Raw genomic sequence first — 27,428 nt, forward strand, 5'->3', positions numbered from 1 at the left:
TCAAATGTTTTAAAGATTCCATGTACTTTAGAACTAATAATCCTTCCCAGTTCTCCTTTTCCCATTCTCTTTTAACAGTCATAAATAGTAACTTCTGCTTTTCCTTAAAGAAGTCGCGCAATCAATACAGTCTTTGGGTGGAGTTTTTGAAATGCACAAGGTTTTAGAGACAAATATTTACTTCTACAGGTAACCGGTTCTAGAATGGTCAGTGCCTAGAAGCCTCTCTTCTGTGAAGGGAATTATTGTCTGATCAGGTTCTCTCTGCACTGCCTCTTGGGAATGTGAAATGTGGCTCAGGGTTTTTACTGCTTTCCTCTCCTTTGTGACAGGTGTTTGCTCGGGGCTGAAGGTGGTGGTGCCATCACACACCGTCCATGGCACCCGGGGTCAGGCCCTCTACCTCCCCGTGCACTACGGATTCCACACTCCAGCCTCAGACATCCAGATCATATGGCTGTTTGAAAGACACCACATGATGCCCAAGTACTTACTGGGCTCTGTGAACAAGTCTGTGGTTCCCGACTTGGAATACCAACACAAGTTCACCATGATGCCGCCCAACGCATCTCTGCTCATCAACCCGCTGCAGTTCACTGATGAAGGCAATTACATTGTGAAGGTCAACATTCAGGGCAATGGAACTCTATCCGCTAGTGAGAAGATACAAGTCACTGTTGATGGTGAGTCCACTGCAAGTGACATGGGTAGCTGGGTAGCATGGCAGTGAGGCATGACTCCAATTAGACGACCTGAGATTTAGGTCCTGGCTCTCCAACCTTGGGCAAATTAACTAATCCACAAAGTCTCAGTGTCTCATAGCACAAATGACATTATCTACCTCATGAGGCTTTCAGAGGGTTGCATAAGATGTGCATGTAAAGGACATGCACAGAGCCCAACTGAAGGTAATCAAGAAATAAGTAGAACTTACTTATTTGCCTGGAAGCTATCAAATATAAAGTTGATAATATAATAAGATGGAGAAAATTTTATTTTCTCAGTAGCAGAATGCACCCTGGGGAGAGCCCTAGTTATGTTACATGAAGCTTTTTATTTTGGCACACTTTGTTGGGGAGGATGAGACCTGCTCAAAGGCCATATATGCTTTAGGAAAAACAGAAGGCAAATGTCCTCTGAGGGAGAGTGGTGGGTCAGCTAACTTTCAGACACTTGTTTTCCTTATTGAGGTATTTAAGTGGTGTACCTTAAATATACTATGTCCAAAGCCCTACTTTACCTTTTTCCCTCTAAACCCATTTTTTTATTTTTAACTTTTTAATTTATCTTTATTGTATTTTTTCCATTACCATTTGTCCCCCTAATACTCCCCTCCCCACCTCTACAATCACCATCCCATTGTCCATGTTCATGAGTCCTTTTCCCTTTTTGCTCAATCCCTCCACCCTCTACCCCACTAAACACATCTTTTAACAATATTTCTCCTAAATTTTCATAAATACCAACTTCATTCCGTCAGTTGCTAAGGCCAAAACCTTGCTGCGACCATCATCCTTTCTCTCCCGTCCCACATCCAGTCCCTGACTAATCCTGTCAGCTTCACCATCAAACTAGCAGAGAGTCCCACCACACCGCACACCCCGCCGCTCCACACGCCCACGAGCTCCGGCCTGGACTGTCCCAGGAGCCTGCCGCCTAGCCTCCCTGCCTTTGCTTCTCCCTCCTGCAGTGTAAAACCCTCCCGAAGCCTTCTGTCTCACTCAGAATAAAAGTCAAAGTACCAACAATGCCCAACAAGGTCTGCATTGGTTTCCCCAACATACCCAATACCTATGTGACCCCATTTCCTACCTCCCTTCCCCACGCTCTGTTCTTTCTAGAACAGGCCAAAGACATTCACACATCAGGATCTTTGTACTTGCTGTTCCCTCTACCTAAACTGCTTTTCTCCTCACTAATAGCATGGTTTTCTGCCCTGTTTCTTTTAGGTCTCAGCCAAAATGTCACTCTCTCTGTGAAGCCTTTCCTGACCACTTTATGTAAAGTATAACTTCATTCCCAAATAAGGGTGAGGGGCAAACAATTTATATTAAGTTCCTTTCATAGCACTTATTTCCACTCAACATACCCTGTATATTTTTTTAAATTTTATTATTTTATTTTTTTATTGAAATTTTGGAGTGGCACTGGTTAACAAAATGACACAGGGTCCAGGGGCACAATTCTGTAACACATCATCTGTACACCGTACTGTGCGCTCAAACCCCGAGTCAAGTCTCCTTCCATCACCATTGATCCCCTCCACACCTTCCTCCCTTCCCCACCGCCCCGCCCCCGTCACCACACTGTTGTCTGTGTCCATGAGCTTTTTCTCTTTTTTTTTCTCTTTTTCCTCAAGCCCTCCACCCTGTGGCCCCAGCTGGCCAACCCCCCAAAACCTGTCAGCCTGCCCTCTGTGATTCTGTCCTTATTTTGCTTTTTGCTTTGTTTTGTTCCTTATATTTGATATATGAGTGAAATCATGTGGCACTTGTCTTTCTCTGACAGGCTTAATTATTGTATATTTTTATTTGCTTATTATTTCTCTTCCCCACATAGAATATAAGATCCATGAGAGCAGGGACTTTGTATTATTTCCTGCTTTGCCCTCAGTGCCTGAACCTGTTGCTGGCCATTAGCAGGTACCCGGCGTGTACCTCTGGAGTGAGTGGGGACTGGAGAGCACACGGGCAGGGGAGCAAACACACAGGACGCGGAAGCGGATGCCTAAAGAGCAAAGTCAGGGAAAGAAAAGGAGAAAAGTTTAAAGGGAATTTTCATGAAATTGTCCTGCGTAGTGTCCTCTCTCTCCCTAAACTTTTAATAGACCATCCATTACTTGTTAATGTGTAGTAAAATTGGATCTGTTTCGAGAAATGCAATTAAAAAGCCTTAATAAGGGTTTAGGGAGCACAAAAAAAGTCTTCTCAGGAAACTTTCACATCGGAGTTACACTATTTTAGGCCAAAGTGTGATTACAATAGTAACGTCTATTCTCAGGACAGATTCTCCCCATACGACATGTTACCTATTTGACTTAACTCATACCACGTATTTTTCCACACGCAGACATATTTGAAACATATACTTTCTTGATGTAATAAATGTACACAACTCATTTTTTTAATCATAATAATGTGAATAAAGCTATTCCAAATCCTTTGTTCTTGCCAGAAGAGATAAAGGATTAAATTAAACTGACAGGCCAATCGATTGCACCCACCCTGAGAAAGGCTGGAGGCTTCAGAACTGCTCAGGTGCCCGGAGGCTGCCCTTTCAACTTCCTCCTCCCGATCTTTCATATTTTCCTATGTCCTCTGTGCTGATGGGTTGGGTCTGTTTGTTCCATAGTAAACATTTTCCAGTGCAAGAAATCATTTGAGTCGAGACAGATTTACTTACGATACATCAATGCCAGTTAAAAGCTTGATAGGAAATTGGATTCTTAATATTGGAGCCAATCATCTCTCACTTATGTATCATCTCACTCTCTCAGTGAGTCATACATGGAGGAGATTATTAAATGCCTGTCTCTCCAAAATGCTGGAGAGAAGCAGTGCCAGGCTTAATGCCCTCTTCATTTTGCCACTGACTGCTGTGTAGCTCTGGGCAAGCCACCGTCCTTTATCAAACAAAGTCATGAACCTCAAAGTTTAATGAAGGTTGCTGAAAATGATGTGGGTCCTTATCTAATTTCCATACTTACCCAACACTTGTAGAGTTAAAACTCAGGGAAGAAATATATACTCATTCTTGGAAATTTACTCATTTGACAGATATTATGTGGCTACAGTGTATCAGACTCATGACATAAAACTGTTTTCTTAGGTCTTGAAGTTCCAACAGGAATTTCTATTGGATTGGCCTTTTGTATCTCTAACTTGATTTCATCCTATTTTCAGATTGAGCCAGTTTTGAAAGGTGGGTGTTGGTTTGTTGAAGTGACAAATGAAATGTTGCTACACAATTGCAGAGCAATTAAAATATATAATTAGTTTGTTTACATAAAAGGAAATTTCCTTGGTACATATATGATTCTCTAAAACTTTCCCTCAATTCCACACAAGGATAATATAAATGAGCTTTATATTTTGCAAATAATAGATAGAAATTTGGATTTACCACATCCACCCTACAAGCTGTTCTTTGGACTTAGGACAAATCAAGAGAGGGGACTAACCATATTAATTTGGTCTGCTAGAGTATACCTTTACAATGTTGGCAAGCACACAAACAGGAAAGAAGGAAGCGGATAATCTCTACCACTAACTGCATTATCTATAGATGTTTTCATTATAAAATCCGTGAAAAGTAAACTCTTGAATGTGGTTATTTCTGTTGCAAATGATTTTTTTATATTTTATTATTTTGAATTTCCACAACTTTTTAATTCTCTTCTTTAATTATTGACCAACTGTCTACAGTTACAAAGTATAAAACTGTAGAATCATTTCCCCAGGATTGAATATTTGAGAGATCTCATAGACTTTTTTAAAATATATAATCTTTAATATAGTTTGTCCCATTACCATTTACTCCCCTTATCCCCCCTCCCTCCAGCAATCACCATCCTACTGTCCATGCCCATCATAGATTTTTATTATAATGTTGTGGTGGTAAAAATCCTTTCTTCCTTGATATTGCAGACCCTGTCACAAAGCCAGTGGTGCAGATTCAGCCTTCCTCAGGGGCTGTGGAGTATGTAGGAAACATAACCCTGACATGCTTCGTGGAAGGTGGCACCCGACCAGTTTACCAGTGGCTAAAAAATAGGAGACCTGTCCACATCAGCTCCACCAACTCTTTTTCTCCCCAAAACAACATCCTTCATATTGCTCCAGTGACCAAAGAAGACATTGGGAATTACAGTTGCCTGGTGAAGAATCACGTCAGTCAGATGGAAAGTGACATCATTATGCCCACCATATACTGTAAGTCAAAAATAATAATAATAATAACGAGTTTTCCTCTGGGAAGTTCTCACAAGGGTAGTCATGGAGACTATTATAGCAGTGCTGTTGTACTTACACTTCCTAGGCACTGTCTTCTCATGGAATATAGTTACTTGCACTACCCTATTTCTTGAAATTCAAGTTGAGATACTGGCCAGGGACCTTTCAGGATACATTTTGTGACTTAGTGCATTGTGTAACCTTATTTCCAGTGGAAAATAGGAGCTTCAATTTCAAGAACCCAGAACTACATAGAAGGCACTCAGCTATTCATCCCCAAGGAGGAAAAGTTGGTCATCCTTGACTAGGAGAGGCATGTGCTCTGTGGCTGACCAAAGGGGAAAAAAAGGTTCCCAGGCTGGCTGTTCTCTCCGCCCATTTTCTCAGCTCCATTATTGGAGTCAGGATGTAAGGAGAATCATAGTCAGAGAAGGCTTAATTATTCCTCAGTAAGGTATTCAGTTTCCCAGGGAACAGTAATTATTTCAGGTGTCAACCTTCTTTGGTTCTTTTTTTCTGCTGTCATTGAACCTCTCGTACAGAGTTAAGTTAATGAACTCTTCAGTTCATGTCGTAACATTATCACCAACCCAAACAAGACCCCTCTCTTTATTTATTATATTTTCAACCCACTCCTCTCTACTCCATAGCACCACCTCTAACATGTTACATATTGCATTCTAATTTTAGCTTTTCACAGTTTAGCAACCTCCACACTCATGACATTTGGGGCTAAACGACTCGTTGTTATGGGATGTTATAGGATGTTGAACAGCATCCTGGCTTCTATCCACTACATACCAGTACCAACCTCCTCCAGCTGTGACAACTAACAATGTCTCTGGGTGTTGCTATTTGTTCCCTGGAATGGGAAAGAGGGGACAAAATCTCCCTTAGTTGAGAACCAAAGGCCTATCCCACCATAAAGTCTCCTTACCAGTTGGCATGTAGCATAGAGCATAGCCACAGTAGCAGCATGAACAAGAAACATGGGCCATGGCAGAGGGAGCCTTCTCCCCTCTGCGGCCTGAGAATAGAGGTGTTGGCTGGTTGAACCATGAGGGTCGCATTAAGCCTGGTAAACTCAGAATTCAGTGTCTTACAGATGAACCAGATCCTTTGATCAGAAAAAGAAGAAATTTTATTAAAAAGTGCCAAAGAAGGAAATTAGAGTTTTTCACCGAGAAATACCAAAACACCATTCACCGCAAGCAAATTATGTGATTTGATACAATCATTAGGTGTAATAATATTATTAACAATGGTACTATTTTTATAGCTAAACTTTTAGTTTTAGTAATATTATTATAGTAGGTTTACATAAATTTATATTCAGAAAACGTTCTAAAAATCCCATCTGCTGAGAAATAGATTCATATAAAAAATATAAACTGTTACTACATGCACTACTAGCATTGAATTGGAGTGAAAAAAATCAGATTTGGTACAGTCTACTCGTTATGTGGTCATATTCTTCACTGAATAAGGTTATTCCAATATGAATTAAAACTTCCATTCATATTGAAGTAGCACACACCTAAGCATTCAAGTTACTGAAGGTGCAAGAAATGTAAACAAAGTGAATCAAATCTAGGGCTATGTAGATACATCCTTACATTATTCTCTATTATTTGGTCTAAATTGTTTACATTCACATAGAAAAGGTACAAAGTACAAAACAAGGTATTAAATCAACCAGATACTAACTACTGAATATTAATCCCAACGAGCCATCATTCGACATAGTGATAGGCAACAGGAAGTGAGATTGTGTTGGATCATTCCTGGTTAACTGTAGAAAACCTGATGGTGTTTTGTTTTGGCCACATGCTCTAATTGACATCTTGTCATTTGGAGAGGTGAGTAGAGAGCACTAAAGTTATGAGCCTCAGCTGTGAAATCCGACTGCCTGGGTTGAAGACCTGGTTCTGCCTCTTTCTGTGCATCAGTTTCCCTATCTCCTAATCTACAATCTCCCTAATGTAAGAGGGATGGAGAGGATTAAGTGAAATTTTCTGTATAAAGACATCGGTAACACATAGGAAGAACTTAATAACATTAGCTCTTTTTTTTTCCTTTGAGCCAAAACTATGCCCATATAATTGTCAGAAAGCCTGGATAATTTAGAAGATACCTGAAAAGAGAAAATTGAAAGAATACCTTTCGAAAAATATTTTTTTCTTCCCTAAACATTATCACTTTTTAATTTAACATACCTTATTTTTCTATATGAAAAGATTTTTTTTACATCAATTCTCTCTTATATTATCTATCTCTCCATCTATCTGCCTATCTTTAAACTCTGGCCACAGATTTAAATAAAATATTCCTGGGGGTAATTGCATAAGCAATTATAGACACATGAAAATATTAGTTGCATCTTTACACTTTTGTTTTGCTATATAGTTTATTTTAATCTGGAAAAGCAAAAATTAAGATATTTCTTTCAACATGTTCAAGTTCATGCCCCAATCTCATTATTATCACAGAATATGCTGATACATAGTATAGAAAGTATAAAAATGGATAGAAAACCCATACTCACAACTGTAAATGTTAAATATTATACTTTAAATGTTATACCATATTTCCTTTCCTGTGTTATTTGAAAGAATTGAAATATCCCAATTTGAATATGTTCAGATTTTCAAATATATCTTCTTTTACAGCCTGCACTTTCTTCTTCACATTCTTTTAGACATAGTCTATGGAAATCTCACGGAGAAATGTCTGTCACGAATATAGATTGAGAGTAGAAAGAAGATCATTGAGAAAATTTACAAATGTGGGTTCTAGTTGCACATTGCTAAGATGAATACCTGCATGGTTTAAGATTTTTACTCTTTTTAAGAGGTAATTGTGAATATAGTATTAATTAATACTCTTAATTATTTTTACATTCAAATGCAAAAGGCTTCACTTGGTCAAAACCACTTAATGATATTCATTTACTCATTTATGCATTTATTCACTCATTCAGTCATATTTTTATTTCATTCAAAAATCAAATATCATTGTCTTGTTTATTCTAAGCAATACTACCTTTAGAAACATGTATAGAATATACTTGTATGTAACATATAATAGAAACGCAACTCAGACCTGTTAATTTATTAATTCTTCTTGCTATTACTATTTTAGCCCTATTTTATTATTTGCTTTTGTTCTGTTTTCTCAGTTGGGGATTATAAGAATTAAATAAACTATATAATCTGAAGATTTGTCTTTTATCCTTTCTGTTGATGTGACATAAACATGTTTGCGATCTTTAACATTCCATGCAAACTGGGCCTGTGTGCTTAGTTGATGCTGTTCTTGCTTCTCTTTCTTCACCTGCTTACATGCTCCGGGTTACATCCTATTCCTTCACACCTTCTCCAGAAAGGCTCTCTGTCCCAACTTTCTCTTCACCTCTTCTATGCTGCTAAGAGGTTCACTGCGCTCGTGCAGTACCATGTACACACCTCTCCCTTTGCACTAACTGCACTCACTGCATTTTCCTTGATTTTCTTCACCTCATCAGTGCCCCAAACCCAAATAGGAGCTCCGCATTATTCATCTTTGTATCCCTGCGGCAATACTTGACACAGATTAAGAACTCAATCCATTCTTGAACTTGACTAAAATGGAGCACATTGTCTTTCTTCATATCTCTTTCAGATTCCAGTGTTACTAAATAATGCTGTAGAGTGGCTACATTCCCATTACAATAAGAGCCTAAAGTGCTTTGGTCCTTCACTGTTGGTTTTTTTCTGACCTTTATCAAATTCCCTCAATCATCTAGTAAATGTCATATTCCAATATTCTCCCATAGAGGTCCACAGCATAATTTAGAATTTCAGCATGAATCACTTCTGTTTTCTTAAGGCACTGTTTCTATGGCAGCTTCCTACGAGAAAGCAAGAATTATTTTTTATTCTGGCAGGAAAAAAAAGTATAACAAAATCTATCAGAATTGACCCTATATTTATGAGGATGTGATGTCATAATCTAGTATTTGTCCTGGTGGAATACAATGTCAAGCCAGTAATTCAGACAAATACCTCCTTGCAGTTCATGAAATGTATATGCCTTCCAGCTCCAGTTGTAAATAATAACCCAGTAACCATGGCATTTTGTGTGTAGCATATGGCACTGCTGCAGGGAAGTACTCTAAAGTGATAAAAAAAATTAAAGGAAAAAAAGGTCACTCACAGTAAATACTTACCATCTGCTCCCAAGCAGGGTGGCAAGCAGCATCATGATGAAAATTTAGGTACTGTCCCCACCCAGCCATAAATTGTTAAAGAGAGCAGATGATGTGTGATTTTACAAGTCATTTAGCAAACAGCCATTCCTGAGGCCAAGGGTTCATTTCTATTAGGAGTTCATTGCCAAAGGCAAGAAACTGAACCACAGTTCAAAGTCAGAATTGTCCTTCTGTTTTCATCTTCAATGTCAGAGACCACATTGGTCGAATTACTCCAAATGTATACAATTGGATTGCTTGTTCCCATGAATAATGTACTAAGCTGCACCTCAAGTAAATGGATGGTCAGCCTGAAGTGCTAATAAAAAGGAAATAGCATCATAGTGTATTAAGAAGGAAATAGTTTATAAGCAATGTGTAGAGTGCGAAAGATAGAAAGATGGTAGATCTATATAAGAGGGAGGGTAAAGAGAGGGGAGAGAAAGGGAGGGAGGGACAGAGAGAGAGAGAATAGAAGAAAGACTTGAAGATCATACAGTGAAATATGGATATTCATTCTCTGAGTGGTGAAATTAAAAATGAGTTTTCATCTTTGTGTTTCTCTGAATTTTAGGATTTTCTGCAGTGAACATGTATGTCTTGTACAATCAAATAAAATAGGTTACATTTTAAGAAATCATATCAGAAGAAAGCAACTAAAATGCTTCAGGTGTGAGGTCCTAAGGACTGTAAGAAGTGCTGGCGCGGGGTCCTGGGGGAGTTGGCGGTGTTTGAGGCTGGCTGTGAGGAGCCAGATATAGCGTGTTATTAAGACAGGGGACAAAAGATTATGCCATCATGAAACAGGACAAATGGGGAAATAGCAAAATCAAAATAAACATGAGTGTAGGGAAGATGAGGTAAAATAATCAGATTCTTTTGTTTAGAAGCATGTTTTATTTTAAATTAGAGTAGTGTCATTAAATTAGATGATCATTCTTATTCACCAGCCTTCTCTCTAAATGACTGTGGGCTTTCTCTACAAATCAAACCATTTCCCTAAAATGGAAGAATTACTGTTTTTGAGCATATTCTATTATGTTGCAAGGTCCTAAGGCTATTCCAAATGAGGATTTAAAAAAAAAAAAAAGGCTTTGAGTAATGTCAGCACGCTTGGAACAAAATATCACTCATTTTTGTTTGTTAAATTATCGGGCAACTTGTTTTTATAGTCACTATCTATAAACCCTGAAAACCAGTGGGAAGGCTGAGGCTTAAACTGAATGGCTCTATCTTATGACCATATTTCTCTTCTTTATCTACCTTGCTCTGCATTCAGACTTTAGTTTTTGTGCACAGGCTTGGGCCCCTTGTTGTTACAAACCTCCGCTGAGCCCTCCCTCTTTACTGTGTGAACCATAACCAGTGCCCGCCAGTGGGGGGTCTTTATTTCGCCAATGCTCTACCCTGATGACAGCTTGAAGGGACCCTGCTGGGCTCTGGGCCCTTAGAATTGCACACAGTTCTAAAGCACAGTTTTGCCCTGAGACCATCTCACAGCCTGAAATGACAGTATGACAGGGCTCTAGTGCTGTCACAGAAAAGGGACATTCACTTCTCTTCACTTTATGCTCCATTTCCAGTTCTTGGTTACTCCAAACTTCGATGTTTGCTTTCTGAAAGCAGGATCGTCTCATATATACACATTAATCTGCAGGTTTCCTTCAGTTGCCTGTGTGTCTTTAGGAAGCAAATACGTGTAAAGTGTATGTTCCCTAGCTAAATATAATTCATTTTTTGCATTTTGTTTCTGTTATATCTCAGAAATGTTATTTCCCCAGTGGTAGATTGGCCAGGAAAATGCTGATCTAATAGGGAACTACTCTGGGAATCTTCACCTTTGATGCTGGCTCGCCAGTATACAAAATAGCTTTAGCAAGGCATGAATCATGGTGTTTCAAAGGTGAAAAGAATTTCAACAGCCAGTCATCTAGTCAACCTTTTTATAGTACAGGTGAGAAAAATGAGACCCAAAAAGTTTAAATGACTTCTGATTACTTGATTAACTGAGTAAACAACTGACATCTAATTAGACAATAATTTATTGTAGAACTAATAATATTAGGCAAAAAATTATTGTGATGTAGAAAGTTATGTCACTTAACATTTTTTAGAGAGGCTGTATGAATGATTAAATGCATGTATTTTAAAGTCCCAGCTATGTTATATAATAGCTATGTGACCAAGGCAAAATTAATCTTTTAAATATCTCTTCTTTCATCTTAAAATGGGAATAATAATATCTACTTAATGTGACTGCTTTAAAGATTAAATGTGGTTGTCTACATAAGTGACTTCAGATGGCAAATATCCAGTAAATACTAGTGTGGTCAGCTGAAAAACAAGCACTCTCATGCCTAAACTTTGAAGTATTTGGAATATTAACCAGGGTTTAGACTGAATGAGAAAAACCTATCTAAGTGGAGAATATTCTTTTAAACTCTCTCTTTACTCTCTGAAGAAAGCAGTGGGAAATGTATCTTCATCTGCAGGCAGTCTGATGCTACAGAAACAGCAAAATGCTACAGGAGTATCAAAGTGTGAGGAAAACACCATGGGATATCCATGATTAAGTAGTTTATTAATGATCAATGAATATTTGTTAATTATAATAAAGATATATTTTTTCCAAAGAATTCTAGGCTTAGCCTGTGGAGAGGAATTTTAAAAATTTGTTAACTGTTAAAATGTCATGAAAATATGCACATATGAAACACTCCTTATATCTGTTTCACATGTTCCATGTGAAAGTGTATTTTATAAGTATTTTCATGACATATTCTGCCTAGCACTGAGAAAAAAACACAATACTCAAAGTGTGATTGTCAAAGAGAAAATAATGGCCATAATCTATTTTTAAAATGCTTTTAAATCCAATTACTGTTCAGAAAGATTGAATTTGTCTAACAACATTGCATATTTATCAATATATTGCCTAAAAGCTTAGCATCATGATTATGACAATAGCGTCTATAAACTGTATATGCTAAGGTTCAAGGCTTTCATTATTTCAAATAAGTTCAATCACATCTCAAATAATTGTTATTTCCATGGATATCAGAATAAAACATTTTTAGGTCCTTTTCATATATTGAGAGCCTAAATGAGGATCTATTTGTCCAAGTTTAACATGAAGAATTTCATAGAAAATGAAATGCGGCTAAGCTCTCCCAAATTTATAATCTATGTCATGATTATTTATGTTACCCTTTTATGTTTTTTTCAACTAATGCAGATGGACCTTATGGACTTCAAGTTAATTCTGACAAAGGCCTAAAAGTGGGGGAAGTATTTACTGTTGACATTGGAGAAGCCATCTTGTTTGATTGTTCTGCTGATTCGTATCCTCCCAACACCTACTCCTGGATCCAGAGGACTGACAATACAACATATGTCATTAAGCATGGGCCCCGCTTGGAAGTTGCATCTGAGAAAGTGGCGCAGAAGACAACTGACTATGTGTGCTATGCTTACAACAATGTGACTGGAAGGCAAGATGAAACTCATTTCACCGTCATCATCACTTCTGTAGGTGAGTGTGACACCACAGGCAGGGGTCCCCGTGAAACAAATGCATGCTGGCCTCGCTCCACCCTGTTTGATAACTGTGTGGTAGAGAACATCATTGTGGGATTGCCCATATACTATAGGAAACTGTCTTTCCTGAGTTAACTAAGCCATGGCTTCTGTGAGTCAAAGAAAGAAAACCCAAAACAGAAAAGAGAAGGAATCTAACTGCTAACAAGGAACTGAGAAGAAAAAGAGAATTCAATAAATTCTGTACTTCTAAATATGCATTCTTGTTTTCCTGATTTTACAAACAAACAGGAATATAATGGAAGCAGTCTTATAGCTAGTGTTGCATTAAGCCAGATGAATAAATTTCCATGAGCTGGAAATCTGGTTTACCTACTATTTGCCTCCCCTTCTCACAGTCTTTCATGGGATTCCCTTCCTCTTTCATAATTTAAATACCCAAAGTCTGTGGAAGTTCTCAAAGGGGATCCTGGAAACTTTTGTTAAGTCTGTAATATTTGACATTCTCTAGAAATCATCTGATTTTTCAGAAAGTTCATGAAACCACAAAAGGTTAAGAATCATTGCCTAAAATATTTATATCTGCCAAATTCCTATTCTTCTAAGACTACTCCTCTCTTTCTATGAGTTTATTCTCTTGTATGATTTCATTCACTCCCATGGTCTCATGTATCATTGGTGCATCCCAAGCCTCCCTCTTTAAAGCTACAAAACTGCATACCCAGTTGCCTTCTAGATATCTTCACTTTGAAGTACCAGAGGCAGCATATGGGTCCAGCACACCAAAACTAAATCATTTTCTTTCCCCCCAAATTACTACTGTATTCCTTGTTTAAGTGAGTGGTCTTGCTATGTATCAACCTGAACCAGAAATATAAATGCCAACTCAGACTTTTTTCTTGCCTATTTCCCTGCCCAACATACAATCACCAAGTTTATACGTTCTTCTTCCTTCCAGTCTCTCAAACCCATTCTCTTCTCTCCTTTCTTCTTTCTTTCTTGTCTTTTCCCTCTCCTTCTCCCTCTCCCACTCATCCACTTCATCCTGCTCTTCCACCTCCAATTCTTCCACTTCCTTCTCCTTTCCTTTCTTTCTTTACTACCATTACTTCCATTCCTACTATCAAGTCCTTCCTGGGCTTACCTTTGCAGACAAAGAAGCCAGGTTCCACTTGGGGAACACCTGAAAGCAGGTTTGGACAGCAGTGGTGTTCAGGGTGCTGATGATTGGAAGAACAAATTTGCAAAAGGAACAACCATTAACACCTTCTCCATCGATGTCTTCTCTTTCCCTGTCTTATAGCTCTGGTGCCTAGAATAATGCTTATAGGGAGATTCAGTACATTTTGCCAAATAAATGAAGCAAGAATAGAATCTTTGTAATTCATAGGCTACATTTTAGTATACACATCAAAATCACCCGGGGTGATCAAATGCTGTATTTTCATTAAGACACCTCAGACCTATTGGATCAGGAACTTACAGCTAGGATCTGAGAATCTGAATATTTAGCAAGTATATGTGTGACAATCACTTGTTTACTGTGTTTTTTTTCTCTATATTGCCTTTTGAATTTAATAAAAATCTCTTAAAGAGCTTTTAAGTATTATAAGACTATCAGAAACCTACACATTGATAAAGAAATATATAGTGAATGGGGTCCACCCTGGATTCTTTAAAGTTGAGGGTATTCATAATTGCAAAACTATCTGAGCATATGGGAATTTATCTACTGGCATGATGAGATTTGGGGTTTTTTATGTGAAGGAAATATCATGCTCTCTAGAAGAGTAGTATCCAGTAGAACTTCCTGCAATGAAGGAAATGTTCAATATCTACACTAACCAATATGGCAGCCACTGGTCCCATTTGGCTTTTAAACACTTAAAATATGGTTATGCAACTGAGGATCTGAAGTTTTAGTTTATTGCATCTTTATTAATTGTAATTTAAATGTAAATAGACACATGTATCAAGTGGCTACCATATTGGACAATGCTGTTCTACAATTTTTGCCTGAATTATGTTTCTTTTGGGCAGTAGATAATATAGTTCCCTTACAGATCACACAGCTTGTATGTACATAGGGTGCTATAAGTCATATGCTTATTCATTCATTATTTAGCACCTATTATGAGTCAAATACTGGGGTAGGCATTGAGAATGCCATTTGAAGAAATAATTCCTGCTAACAAGATGCTTGTTGACCTAATTTGGGTAGCACTCACGTAAGCAGCTAAAGTGCATCCCTTTGCTTTCTATTTTACTAGGTTTTCAATAGGCTTGACCACTTTTTACCTCCGTGGGTGACCCAAACCTGACTTTGAAGCAAGCCATAATTAAGTGTATAAGATAGTTTATCGGTAATCTGGATGTCATTTTAGAGTGTTCTTCATGCTTATTGAAAATGAAAACATGGTTATAATATGTAGGTGTATACTGCCTTTCCCACTACCTAAACTTTCTCCATTAATATTCAGCCAAGATATTTTCATAAGATCAGAAGCCCCCAATATTTGATTAAGGGCTTATTACTAAGGTTCAAAGACAGCGATGGTCTTAATATCAAAAAAAATTGCCGTTTGCAAATTCTGAAAAACCTGTTCGACCTGTACAAAGACCAGGCATTTGTTATTATGGTAAATAAGAGGAGCAGGTGCTTGTTTTTCAGAGGGATTCAGGGTTGTCAACATTAGTGACGTCTGTGGTTTTCAGAGCTGTATTCAACCCTCAGACATCCACAGAACATTAAAACAGCAACAAATGGCAAAGAAAACAAGTAGTATTGATGTGTTTCGTTAAGTATTTTTATTTTTTTAAAGTTTTCCAAAATGAATGTACCTTTGCAATGCAGATTACTGGTAAGTGTACACCAACCTACAGTAAGAAAAATGAACATTACTTGAACTATCAATTGAACACTCACTGACCACTCTGATGACCAATCCGTATTAAGAGCTGTGGAGAATTTGAAATAATTTTGAGGAATATCTTACCAGCCTTTGAGATATTTTCAGAACAAAGCTATGTTTGGTGTAACTGGAATCAACTTATAAGAAACAGATGAATCTCTTTATTTTTAACGAGGCAGAGAATATGGCCAACCAAAAAGTCTCAGCAAGAAGATGTAGAAGGCAAAGGAAAGAGGAGTCAAAGATGACTCTGAGGTTACCAATATAGAAGAAAATAGCAAGGTCAGGAAACAATGAAAAGTTTTATTGGGGACTTTCAGTTGGAGAGAGGAAGGCTAGAGAATGTCACAATGAGCTCTTTGTTTTCTTGTGTGCACAAGATGGTGCCTTCCACCACTGTGGGCTATGATTCACATCTAATTTCAGTTATTACTTGATCTTTCTGTATCTCAGTGGACGTATTCTAAAGAACACAGGGCAATGTTTAAGGTCACATCGTTTATAAGTAATAAAATGATATCTGAATTCAAAGCCCTTGTTTTTAACCACTATATAAACTGTTTTGAACTGAGAATATCAACAAGACTATGGTCTTTCTAAAAGATATGTCACATATACAGATAAATGTATTTTCCCATCACCTTAACCAATTTTGTGCTATCTACAAAGAGATACTCTGGTTTGTTGATGACATGTATATACATTCATATTAATGAAAAATTGTAAAATACCTGTAACTTAAAATAATATCTAGAATATAAGTTTCAAGGAAAGAATAGAAATTAAGATAATAAATTAGAATCTTTATTTTCAAAATAAATAATTTTATTACCCAAATTAAGGACTTCCTGGAATGCAGGTATTCCCATTTACAAGTTTTAGTGTGGTCTGAATCACTATTGTGCCATACTATAGATATATTTATATATAATGAAATTTATATTTCATATATAATTTATTATATATATAAATTAGTTCAAGCCATTAGCATTCAAGTGTCCACATTTAATCAAGACATTCAAATTATTAGAGTTCCCAAGGTCCATATGGCTGTAGTTTGAGATTTACACATAATACAAATGTTTTAAATTTGCATGTGATCCTGAGAAATCAATCACTTTTTAATATTTATTTCTATTGCACACCTTTTTTTTCCTACTTAATATCAATGTATTTCTGTGTAACATAAACAAAGTAAAAGAAGGGAATAGGAACATGACCCAAGGCAGGAAAATAAATGTACTCATTTCTTCCATCCACCTGAGATTTCTCAGGTTAAGATGTCCAGGAGCTGTATTGCACTTTGGGCCACAGGAGAAAATGACTGAGATAGAACTACATCCCTGACACCCCGACCCTGAGAACTTAGGTGACATCACCATTAGCATCTAGCACAGAATAACTGTGTTGTCAGGTGGGGCCACGGTGGAGTGTGAAAATAGCACATCTCTCAATATGGCACCTACATCTCCGCGGGGATATGAATCAGCTGCCATAACCAACAAACATATTGGACGGGAGCAAGCTTAGAACTCTGTTCTGATCTAGAAATAGGCATGACGATTAGTAGCATATGGCCATCCTGTTTTAGGTGCAGCCTCTCAAACAGCCGGGTTGCAATACCATGGATACCACACCCCTTGCCCATATTTGCACTTAATATGTTATTTCATTTTATTTGTTTGCCTAAGGAGGGAGCAAATAGCATTTGCACTAAGGCTTTGGTAAATGAGTCAATCATGTTTAAATAAGAGGAAGAATGGCATGCTATGTCCTGAAAAGTAGAAACATCTCTGAAAAGAGAAAGACTGGGGTTCCTGGAAGTGTCCCAAGCTGCATTCAGGATCCTTGTGCATTCTCTGTGGCGGCGGGGTCAGAATTTCCCCGCTGCCTTCTTTTCAGGTTGTACTTCTGGAAGCACATCTCCCTGAATGCACTTGCCTGCAGCTGAGACTACAGCAACTATGCCCCTTGATTTGATCCTTGACACATTTGGCACTTTATTTTGTGAAAGGGAGCAAATTTCAAAGGCTGGACCTGGGAAATCTTGTATGTCCTGAGACAGAATGAAGCTGTATTAAGAGCAGAGAGCCAGGATGTGCTGGAGGAGAAGGCGGCCCAGAGGGAAAGCGCGTTTGCTCTGAGAGAAAGATCAGCCCTGCTCCTCATCTCCAGGGGGAGGATGCCAGGCCGCGGCCACAGCTGCGGATTTGGGCTGACAGGCGCTCACTGCCACAGGTGGTTCTCTGATGCAGGGCAAACAGGAGCCAAGGGGAAGAGAGGCAACAGGGAGATTGGAAGGAGTCTGTAGAAACAAAGAAACAATAGAAAAGGAAATGATAGGGATCCACTGTAGGACAAATGTGCAAATTTGGTCATTTTAGGACCTATATATCAAAGGTGAAAAAAAGTTAAAAATGGTGAAGAGTGTCTTATCTAGTGAAAAATATCCATTCTTTATATGTCATTATATGTTAAACCTACCACCAGGCCTCAGGATCTTGGAAGAGCCTGGCAAAGAGCTGACATATACCAGAGTATAACTTTACCATAAGAATGAGAAGTACTCTGAGATAATAACTATTAGCGTACTTGCATGTTTACAAGAGGAAAAAAAAAGAGAGACTACACTAAAACGTTTTTCTGCAGTTTTTCTCAGGGTAAAGTACATTGCAGGAGCTTGACTAGAATAAATTCACATTGAATACTTTTTTGAGCGGTCAGGAGTTATTAAATTTTGGTGAAGGTAGTCTGGTAATCAAGAAGACACAGAGAGTTAAAGCACATCAAGCCTGGTGTTAGAAAAGGTTAAAGGAAAACAATATATAGGACTCCACCTGCCAATTATAGAACCATTCTTTAACCACAGGTTAACAGGAAAAAATTGAACTTGCAGTCATAAAAAAAGAAAAAAAAAACCCTATGCTCCAATCTCAGCTCTTGGACTTACTGACTGTGGCAAAAACTTTAGCTTCTCTAAGACTATTTCTTTATCTGTACCTAGAAATGGTGCCTTAATTTTTCTTGGTATTTTCATTATTACTAATATGATACATCTACCCTAAATAAATGGGAAAAATGCACTGCGATACGTTTGGTTTTATACATACATAAAGCCCAACAAAAGCATCCCGTGAGAATCAATTAGCTATATAGGGAATTAAAAAATAGAGTATTGAAATTTTTATTATTATTTCTGAATTATGTGCTACACATCCTTTGTATCAGTAAACATTATAAGTTTTGTATGTGTGTGTATATATACATGCACACAACTTTTTTGAGACTCAATAATTAGCATGCCAGTGGATATAGTGTCCTATTTACCTAATAAACGTTTTGCCAAACTCTGTGGCTGCTCCAAATCATATAACAGCAGAACAACAGAGAACTTAAAACTGAATCACTCTAACCTCCTCGTTTTACTCATGGGGAAAACCCAGACCCTCAGAGTCAAGGGCCCACCCACAGCTGTCTAGCCCTTCGGAGAGGACAAACCTGGGAAGCAGGAGCACGAAGCCTGAAGTGAGGCTGAGACTCTCAGAGGGCCACCCAGGTGCCAAAGCCGTTTCAAACTAAAAAGTCAGCTTTCTAGCAGCAGGAGAATATAAACTGTCCTACAAATGATTAACAAAGAGAAAATGAGGAAAAACAATTCTCATAAGCTTTGTGGCAATCTAGGCTAGATGTAGAACCAATAAATTGCCATTCTAGTTCACTTTAGACCACCTTGCATTTCTCTCTTCCACCTGGAGTTAAAAAGAGTTTAATTTAAAATCTGTTTAAAAATAGACAGGGGGATGATAAGACTAGTATAAGAAAGGGAGGAGCCATTTCTCATACTTACATGAAAGACCCATGGACATGAACTAAGTGGAGGGGAATACTAGGGGGCGGGGGGTACCCGGCGGAGGGGGCCAAAAGGGAAAAAATTGGGACAACTGTAACAGCATAATCAATAAAATATACTTAAAAAGTAAAATCTGTACAAAGATGTTACACAGGTATTACAATCTCACAAAAAGAACATTTTAAAAATACAATTCTCTGAACGCATATCAGGAACGCAATTTACAAATTTTTCATCTGAGATGGTAAAAACTTTTAATAATGACGAACAACCTGCTTAACTCCTAAAGACTTTAAAGGAATATGCGAACAGCATTGTATGGGAAAATTAGAGGAGACAGACTGATTTCCATGACTTTTTAATGGAGTTTGACATATATGATCTACACTGCATTATAATAAGATTCTAGAAAATGAAGAAAGACAGCATTTAAGTGGAAAGCCGAAAGAGTGCATATAGGTCCACAGTGAAAGAAGGGAAAGATGAAGCTTCCCCTTATCTTGGCTGCTGGAGCCCTCAGCAGAGGTTTTATGGTGCAAGGTGACCGAGTGCAGGCTGGATATTTATTGCGGAGCCAAGTGGCCACCATGTCTTCACCACGCCCACATTCTCCAGGCTGTTATCACCACCGTGGAATAGAAGTGAGGTGCCATGACTGTCTCTCCCACATTAAGCTGGACTGAGACAGGCACCTCCCATGATTCATTTCCGCATCAGTATCTGATTCCCACGACAAAATGAAAGACACCTGTTACTCCCATTGGTTGGAAGTTAAACTGCTTTCCACTTTATAGATTACAGTAACTCTATGATTAAACATAGTATAATCTGGAACTAGTGCTAACATTGCCCTGGTTAATAAGTTGTGCTAAAATAACATCCAAGGGAGGCAGCGCAAAGCATCTAAAGCCTGGGATCCCCCTGGACTCAGCCACTTACTACCTGAATCTCTCAAGGCGAGCGTTAGGTTCCTCATCTGTAACAGGGGATGATAGTAGTAGCTCCCTAATAAGATTATTGTGAACGTTCCGTGGGTGAATATGTATCATGTGTTCTTAGAACAGAGCCTGACATATTGTAAGCAAGCACTCAGCTATTACACTATGGTTTACACAGGAATACCGATGAAAGGAATGACTTGCAAAACAAAGGAAATTTTAGTTACAAGGTGGGACTTTAAATACTTTAACAATCATACACACATTCTATTCTAAGAATGAAATTTATTGGTCAAAAATTAGTGAAGTGTATTTAAAATAAACACCTCCCCTTTGACACCTTTAATTATATACCACCTCCCTAGATAGTTCACATACCTGAGTTATACGAAAAGACTGAATGGAAGGAGAGAGAGAATAACCTAGCATCTGGGGATGAGGTATACAACCAGATCAAACAGATCTAAGTTAAATGATGGCAAACACGACTGAAAGGTATGACATTAGAAGGAGGAGGATGAGGAGGAGGAAGGGGAGGAGAAAAGTGTGACGTGAGCTATTTGTTGTATCTAGCACAACACATCAGTGTTACCCTGGGCAGCCTACCACTTACTTCCAACTGTGGATGTTCTCAGAGTTTACTTGTGTATTCTAAAATAAGTGCATTCCTTTCATTTCATCTCTCATTCACATTCTCTCTCCTAAATGTATTTGCAGTGGTGTCTCATTTAAAATAAGGCATGAAAAAGTCAAATAATGTAGCAATTTATTATTGATCTTCAATAAAAATATTAAACCTGTGTTTGTCCTTTCATTTAGGCCTGGAGAAGCTTGCACAAAAAGGGAAATCACTGCCCCCTTTAGCAAGCATAACCGCAATATCACTCTTTTTGATTATATCCATGTGTTTTCTTCTCCTATGGAAAAAATATCAACCCCACAAAGGTAGGTTACAATTAGAAAAAAAAATTTAAATGGTTTTATATATGCACTAAAAAGTATTTACTGTGTTTCTTTTTCTTGATTTCAGTTATAAAACAGAAGCTAGAAGGCAGGTAATGCACATGTTTCTATGAAAATAAATTTTTTCTTTAATGCGTTTTCCTCAATTGTTAAGACTGACAGAAATGCCAATTTGTCTTTTAGGCCAGAAACAGAATACAGAAAAGCACGAACATTTTCAGGTAATGGCTAGGCTGAGAGGGGCTATTATCAATGTAATGTACATTAATTTATATTTTTGCTATTAATTGTTACATATAATGTAATATTGATATAATAGAATCCACATAAAGCTAATATTGATAGAGTACTAAAAATCCCTTGCCTTTGAATAGTGCCTCACTTTACAAAGTGCTATCCCTTGCATTGGTTTTATGTAAGTCACCCAAGTCTGTAAGATGAGCACTCTTCAAGTGAAAGGCACTCAACTCCGCTTCAGAGGCAAGAGAACTAAGGCTCAGAGAGATTAAGTCACTTGCCCACCATCACTGAGTTCTGCTGAATCCTATTCCATTGACCTTATTATGATTTTGAAAATGCCCAGGGTTCCCTCACTTTCTTAATTCTGAAGGCAGATACAACGCTGGCAGCTTGACAGTTTCCTGCTTTTTTGTCCTCGGAATGCTCCTCACTGCCATCACCCCTCACTCCCTACTGAGTTGTTCTAAGTTAACAGTGGGACTTGGAGCCTCACAGAGCTGGGTTTTAGCCCATATATACCACTCTCCCCCAATGTCATCTTGGGAAAATTGTTTTTCCTGACCTCAACTTCCTCATCTGTATAATAAAGACACTAACTTCCCCTCAGGGTGGCTTTGAGCACTGAATACATGATGTGGGTGGAGTGCCCAATAGGAAGCCTGGGCGCTTGGTAAATACGGGACTCCTTCCTCTTATCTAGTGGGAGCTGGGAAAGGCCCCAGGGAGACCATCTGGTTCCTCCTATCCATCCCACTCCCGCTGGTTTTCAGATAAGAGGTTCGTGACCCTGACAATGTATTGCAATATATTTTGTCTGTACGGACAGCTATCGTCATTTATTTATTCTCATTAGTCTCTGTTCGATCTAGCTGGGTGCAGTAGATATTATGAGCGGATTAAGAGCTGCTGTGGCTGCCAGGCTGAAGCCTCGGTGGCTGTAAATCTCTGGTATCTGACAGTTACAAAGGACAAGCCAGCCCACGTGTGTGTATTTGAATATATGATACGCTGTTCCCACACCAGGCTTTAAGAATAATTGTCCCAATTCAGTTTCAGTTCTCAGCTTCAGAAGGAGTGATTTCCAACACTGTTTAGTGGTGATATGAATACAGGGGATTAGGAGATGTTACATTAGCTTTATATACATACCACCTGAAGAGAACAGTAAAGATAAGTTTTACAAAGGCTTAAAAACACAGTGATAAGTTGAGGCATTTGGTTTATAAGTAGTATTTGCTTTCCATTTCAGGCCATGAAGATGCTTTGGATGACTTCGGCATATATGAATTTGTTGCTTTTCCGGATGCTTCTGGTGTTCCCAGGGTTGGTTTCCCTACTGGCTGATTAGCAAGGAAATAGAATTCTGCTTCACCAGAGGTGTAAGCAGCGCTCGTGTAAGCCCTTGGGCAGTGTGGTCAACGGCTGCATTATCGTCAGCAGAGTGTGCTCACTCTGAATGACATTGCCGGATCTTTCTTAGACTTCATAAATAAGGCTAACACAAATAAGGAGATTTTCCTAATTTACAAACACTCCTGGCCTGGTAAACTCAGTGAAGAGAGAACTAAAAAAGTACAAGGTCAGGGGAACTGAATATAGAGGGAGTGAGGAGACTCTGGTTTCAGTCACTCTGCCTCACTTCAATGACTGCAGCCTGCCACTTCACGGAACTCCCTGTTCCTCAGCTTTCCCTTCATTTCCCCCTCACAGCTCTTGAGGACATTGCAAAGACAGCTGATCATATCCCTGAGGTACTTTATGCTCTTCAGAAGAAAGGTACCATGTAAACCCAAAGGATGTAGGCACACGTCTTTATTTTTATCCTAAAGGTGCATGAGATGTGAGAGGGGAGCTTTAACACAGTTCAAGCCATTTTTTTTCTCAGTCTGCGAAGACAAGGTCTTTTATAGACAGGCAGAATGTTTCTCTGAGCTTTCCAGCTCAGATTTGTGCACAACCAATCTTTTCTCAGCTTCCTTATTCCTCTATGATAGTTCACTTAAGGGAAGGGCCATAAACAGCCTTCTTGCTTCTAGGTGTTTTAAAACTATTTGTTGTTAGGGATGGTTACCTTACTTGTTCAGAGAATTCTATCAATGTAAGGACCATCCAGTACGTGTTCTGGCCACAGATTTTATTTCAAAACTGCCACGTGAGTAACGGCGGGGGACCAGTTGGATTTCATCCTCCCAAGGGTGTGTCAGTAGCGCCAGCACCCACATCGGCAGAGACGAAGGACAGGGCTGCATTGCAAAAGCTTTGCAGTGCCCCAGTCACTCTCAGGCAGGATAGGCTCACCCTCCACTTCTACAGCCAACAAGACAAAAACAATATTTGGTAGATCTGTTATTCAAACGCATCTCGCCGCAGAAGAAAGCACACCTCGCAGGTGTGGCTTTTAAATAAATGGGAGAACAGAAAAGCGATGAGCTGATAAGACTTGAAACTGAGTTTTTGAAGTCAGTTTATTTTAAATCAGGAACAGTTTTTCATTCCTAGGAATTTATTAGAAAAGAGTGAGATATATGTGAGAAACTTTACATTTAGCCTTGTGATTAGGAAGTACTCAGTTTGAAGATTTTATTGGGAGGACCTCTATTTGCTGGAAGAGCTACATCATCAAGAATATGAGGCAGACAACAGTACATGAGTGGATAAAAAAGCTGTGGTATATTTATACAATGGAATGCAGCAGAAAAAAAGGAGGAATTTCTACCTTTTGCAACAACTATTATGCTAAGTGAAATAAGCCAGGCAATGAAAGACGAGTACCATATGATCTCACTTATAACTGAAATCTAAGGAACAAAATAAACTAAGAAACAAAATAGAATGAGAGGCACAGAAACAAGGAATAAACTGATAGCTGTAAGGTGGGGTGCAAGGTTGGAACTCGGAAGAAGGTGAAGGGATTAGACAAAGAACATATATGCATCACCCATGGACACGAACAACAGTGTGGGGATTGACTATGGAAAGGGAGGTTAGGGGACAGGGGAAAAGGGGGGAAATTGGGACAACTGTAATAGCATAAACAATTTCTTTAAAAAACAAGAGGAAGAGAAATGAGTGTTTTGATTACATATCAAAAGCCTGGCTTATTTTTGTCATAAGTAGAATAACTTAATTTGGAGCTATGCCCATCTTCAAAGCTGAAAACTCCTAAGGAATCGGCGGGGGCTGCATTTTCACTGGTGCCAGGTGCTTTGGGAAGAAGTGAGAAATCAACACCAACAACCTCAGGAGGAGGATGAGAAGGATGAGGACTGGAACATATGTAGGAGGATCTGTGTGAGAGGGAGCCAGAATGGCAATTACGTGTGACGATAAGCAGCAAATGCAATGTCTTAGAGAAGAAAAGGAGAAATAATAATAAAACCAAGATCTGAAAATTGAAGTAAAGAAGGGAAATAAAATAAACTATGAAGTTTTGGAGTTTTAAAAAATCAGAATCATCTGCCACCTGGTTGTGGTACAGATGGCATACTCCTCCTCTCTCTACTTGCTATACATTTCACTGTCCACCTAGCACCTCTTTCAGAAGTTGGACAGAAAACAATAGCATGAAATGAACAAATTCATTACTTGTTGACAGCTCTAATATTAGGTTAGGTAAGTTAGTTATCATCTATAGATTGCTTTTATCACAGTCCCTGAACACCTCCACCCCACAAAAAAAAAAATCAAGAGTTGATCTCAAGTACAAACTGTAAACCAAAATCTCCCTGACACAAAAATAATAGGACAAACCACATCTTCTAGGGCTGCCCATGGCAGCTTTAGCAAGCAGAACGAAAACAAGTAGCTTCCAGAAAAACATAAAGCTAAGGTGTTCCGGTATTACTTAGGAAGCCAAACTGGGATGAGATAAAGCACTTTCAGATGCTTTATCAAAGGCACAGAGTCCTCTAGATGGAGCTACATAAAGGATAGAAAGTGATCAGAAATATGATAAAAATAGGAGTTCAGGATAAGGAGGGGAACCAGACTTTAGCTAAATAATTGGAAGGCAGTGTTTACAGGAAAACTATTAAATACAAGAAATAACAGTTAACAAAACATGAATTCCAGGTTCACTAAAATGCATGTTGGTTTTTACCACACAGAAATACACTCCTGTACTTTCCACATTTTTCTAAGACTTTAGTTTTTAGATCCCATTACTACATTCACATCAAAATATCTCCCTTACTGTGTTCTATACTTCTTGGTCCTGACTTTACTAACTTGCAGTATGATGAGGGCTTTTGTCTTTCTTTTCAACCATCCTTGCACACATAATTGGCAAATGGTGTAAAAAGGCAAGACAAGAACATATGCTCTCTGATTGTAAACTGTCCTGATATCTTCTCTTTCACCATTTTTTCTTTCTATTGTATTTCCTTTATAGTACTGCCAACTCTTTTCTTAAATGAAGAAAAAATTGGTTGCTTTGTCAAATACTCCTCTTCTGACCCATAGCTATGCTGCTACACTAAACACCACAGGGTAAGAGCAGGAACTGTAGCAAAGAGAAAGTGGGCATTGTAGGGAAGATAAACAGTTCTAATTCTCAACCCAACTATTTCCAGTTGTTTTCAACTGTGCAGAATAGTGGAAATACTATTTACTAGTCTGATAAGTTTCTTTTAATGTGTTACATTTTCTAGATGCCCAGTAGGTCTGTTCCAGCCTCTGACGGTGTAGCAGGACAAGATTTGCACTTTACGATTTATGAAGTTATTCAGCACATCCCTGCCCAACAGCAAGACCGTCTAGAGTAAGTATGAACTTGTGTTTGGTGATGCTACCTTGAAGGGGCTTGGTCTTCAGCACCCCCAACTTTCCCCAGAATTTTTTGAAAAGCTCAGGAGAAAAATATTAATATGGGAAAGTATAGCTTCTGTACATAATTCCCCACCTGAAAGTAATCTTAAGAAACAAGACAGGCAAACACACAGGGATCCTCTGGGGCCATGCCCTTGGGCCAACGGAAGGGTGGAACTGAGAATTCCAGAATCCAGCATTGCCCCCAGTGAATCCACAGCTGTGTATGAAAGCCATCTTCAGTCCAGTGCTCAAGCTACTCTGGTTATCTGGATGATTTTCCGGTGGCAATGGTGGCTTTAGCACCAATGATCTGTTGCTATAAATAGGGTCAGGAAAACAACAACAAAATAACCTGTAAAATGTGCTCACCACTGTCACCACCCAAATGCCCCACCTTTTACAGATTCATAGCAGTCTACCCACAAGCAAATAGAAGCAGACTGGCCTCGCACTGAGGATAAAACCTTAGCTTAGGTCAGTGCCAGGAGACTGCTTATCCAGGTAACCTCAGGACCAACACTGAGCAGTCACCAACCTTTCCAGCCTCAGAGAAACCAAACCTACAGCCACTCGCAATAGTGTGATGAACTTCCCTTTTCTGTGGGCTTCAGCAGCCTGCGGGCATAACTGCCACACATCATCTCCCATCATTTCTTAATGGGTCATTTATTGACTTTGAAAAGAACACCAAAAACCACACACGGGAACTTCCCCTCTGGCAAAAGAAACCCAGTCTAGCAAAGTACTTTGTGCACACCTCTGGGTAAATACCAAAAATAATAGCTAGCAGTGGATGAGTGCATGGGAAATCACCTTACAGGGAGCAGACTGAGTCCGAGGGACCCATGCAGTCATTGAAGGGATAAATAAATGGCAAGAGCACCTCTGCGGACCCCATAAGTGCATTCCTTCTTGTCCTAGGGAGCCTGGAGAAAAGGGAATCAGGTAAATTAGGGCCCTGATGGAGCTAGAAACTTTCAGTTTCGAAAGAAAATTGTT

At 38.7% G+C, this 27,428-nt stretch overlaps 1 protein-coding gene across 1 annotated transcript; it reads left to right on the forward strand.

Moving 5' to 3' along the window:
- Nucleotides 1-289: 289 nt before the first annotated feature.
- HEPACAM2 (HEPACAM family member 2) lies at nt 290-26,383 on the forward strand. The gene is made up of 8 exons (XM_054563855.1): nt 290-683; nt 4,647-4,931; nt 12,416-12,712; nt 21,237-21,362; nt 21,448-21,472; nt 21,564-21,601; nt 22,870-22,943; nt 26,270-26,383. Exons 1-8 carry the CDS (start codon nt 290-292, stop codon nt 26,381-26,383), a joined length of 1,353 nt encoding a protein of 450 aa, XP_054419830.1.
- Nucleotides 26,384-27,428: the final 1,045 nt, after the last annotated feature.

Source organism: Pteronotus mesoamericanus, unplaced genomic scaffold (genome assembly GCF_021234165.1).
Source record: "Pteronotus mesoamericanus isolate MK-2021 breed Mesoamerican mustached bat unplaced genomic scaffold, CSHL_Meso_final scaffold_85, whole genome shotgun sequence".
NCBI classification, from domain to species: domain Eukaryota; kingdom Metazoa; phylum Chordata; class Mammalia; order Chiroptera; family Mormoopidae; genus Pteronotus; species Pteronotus mesoamericanus.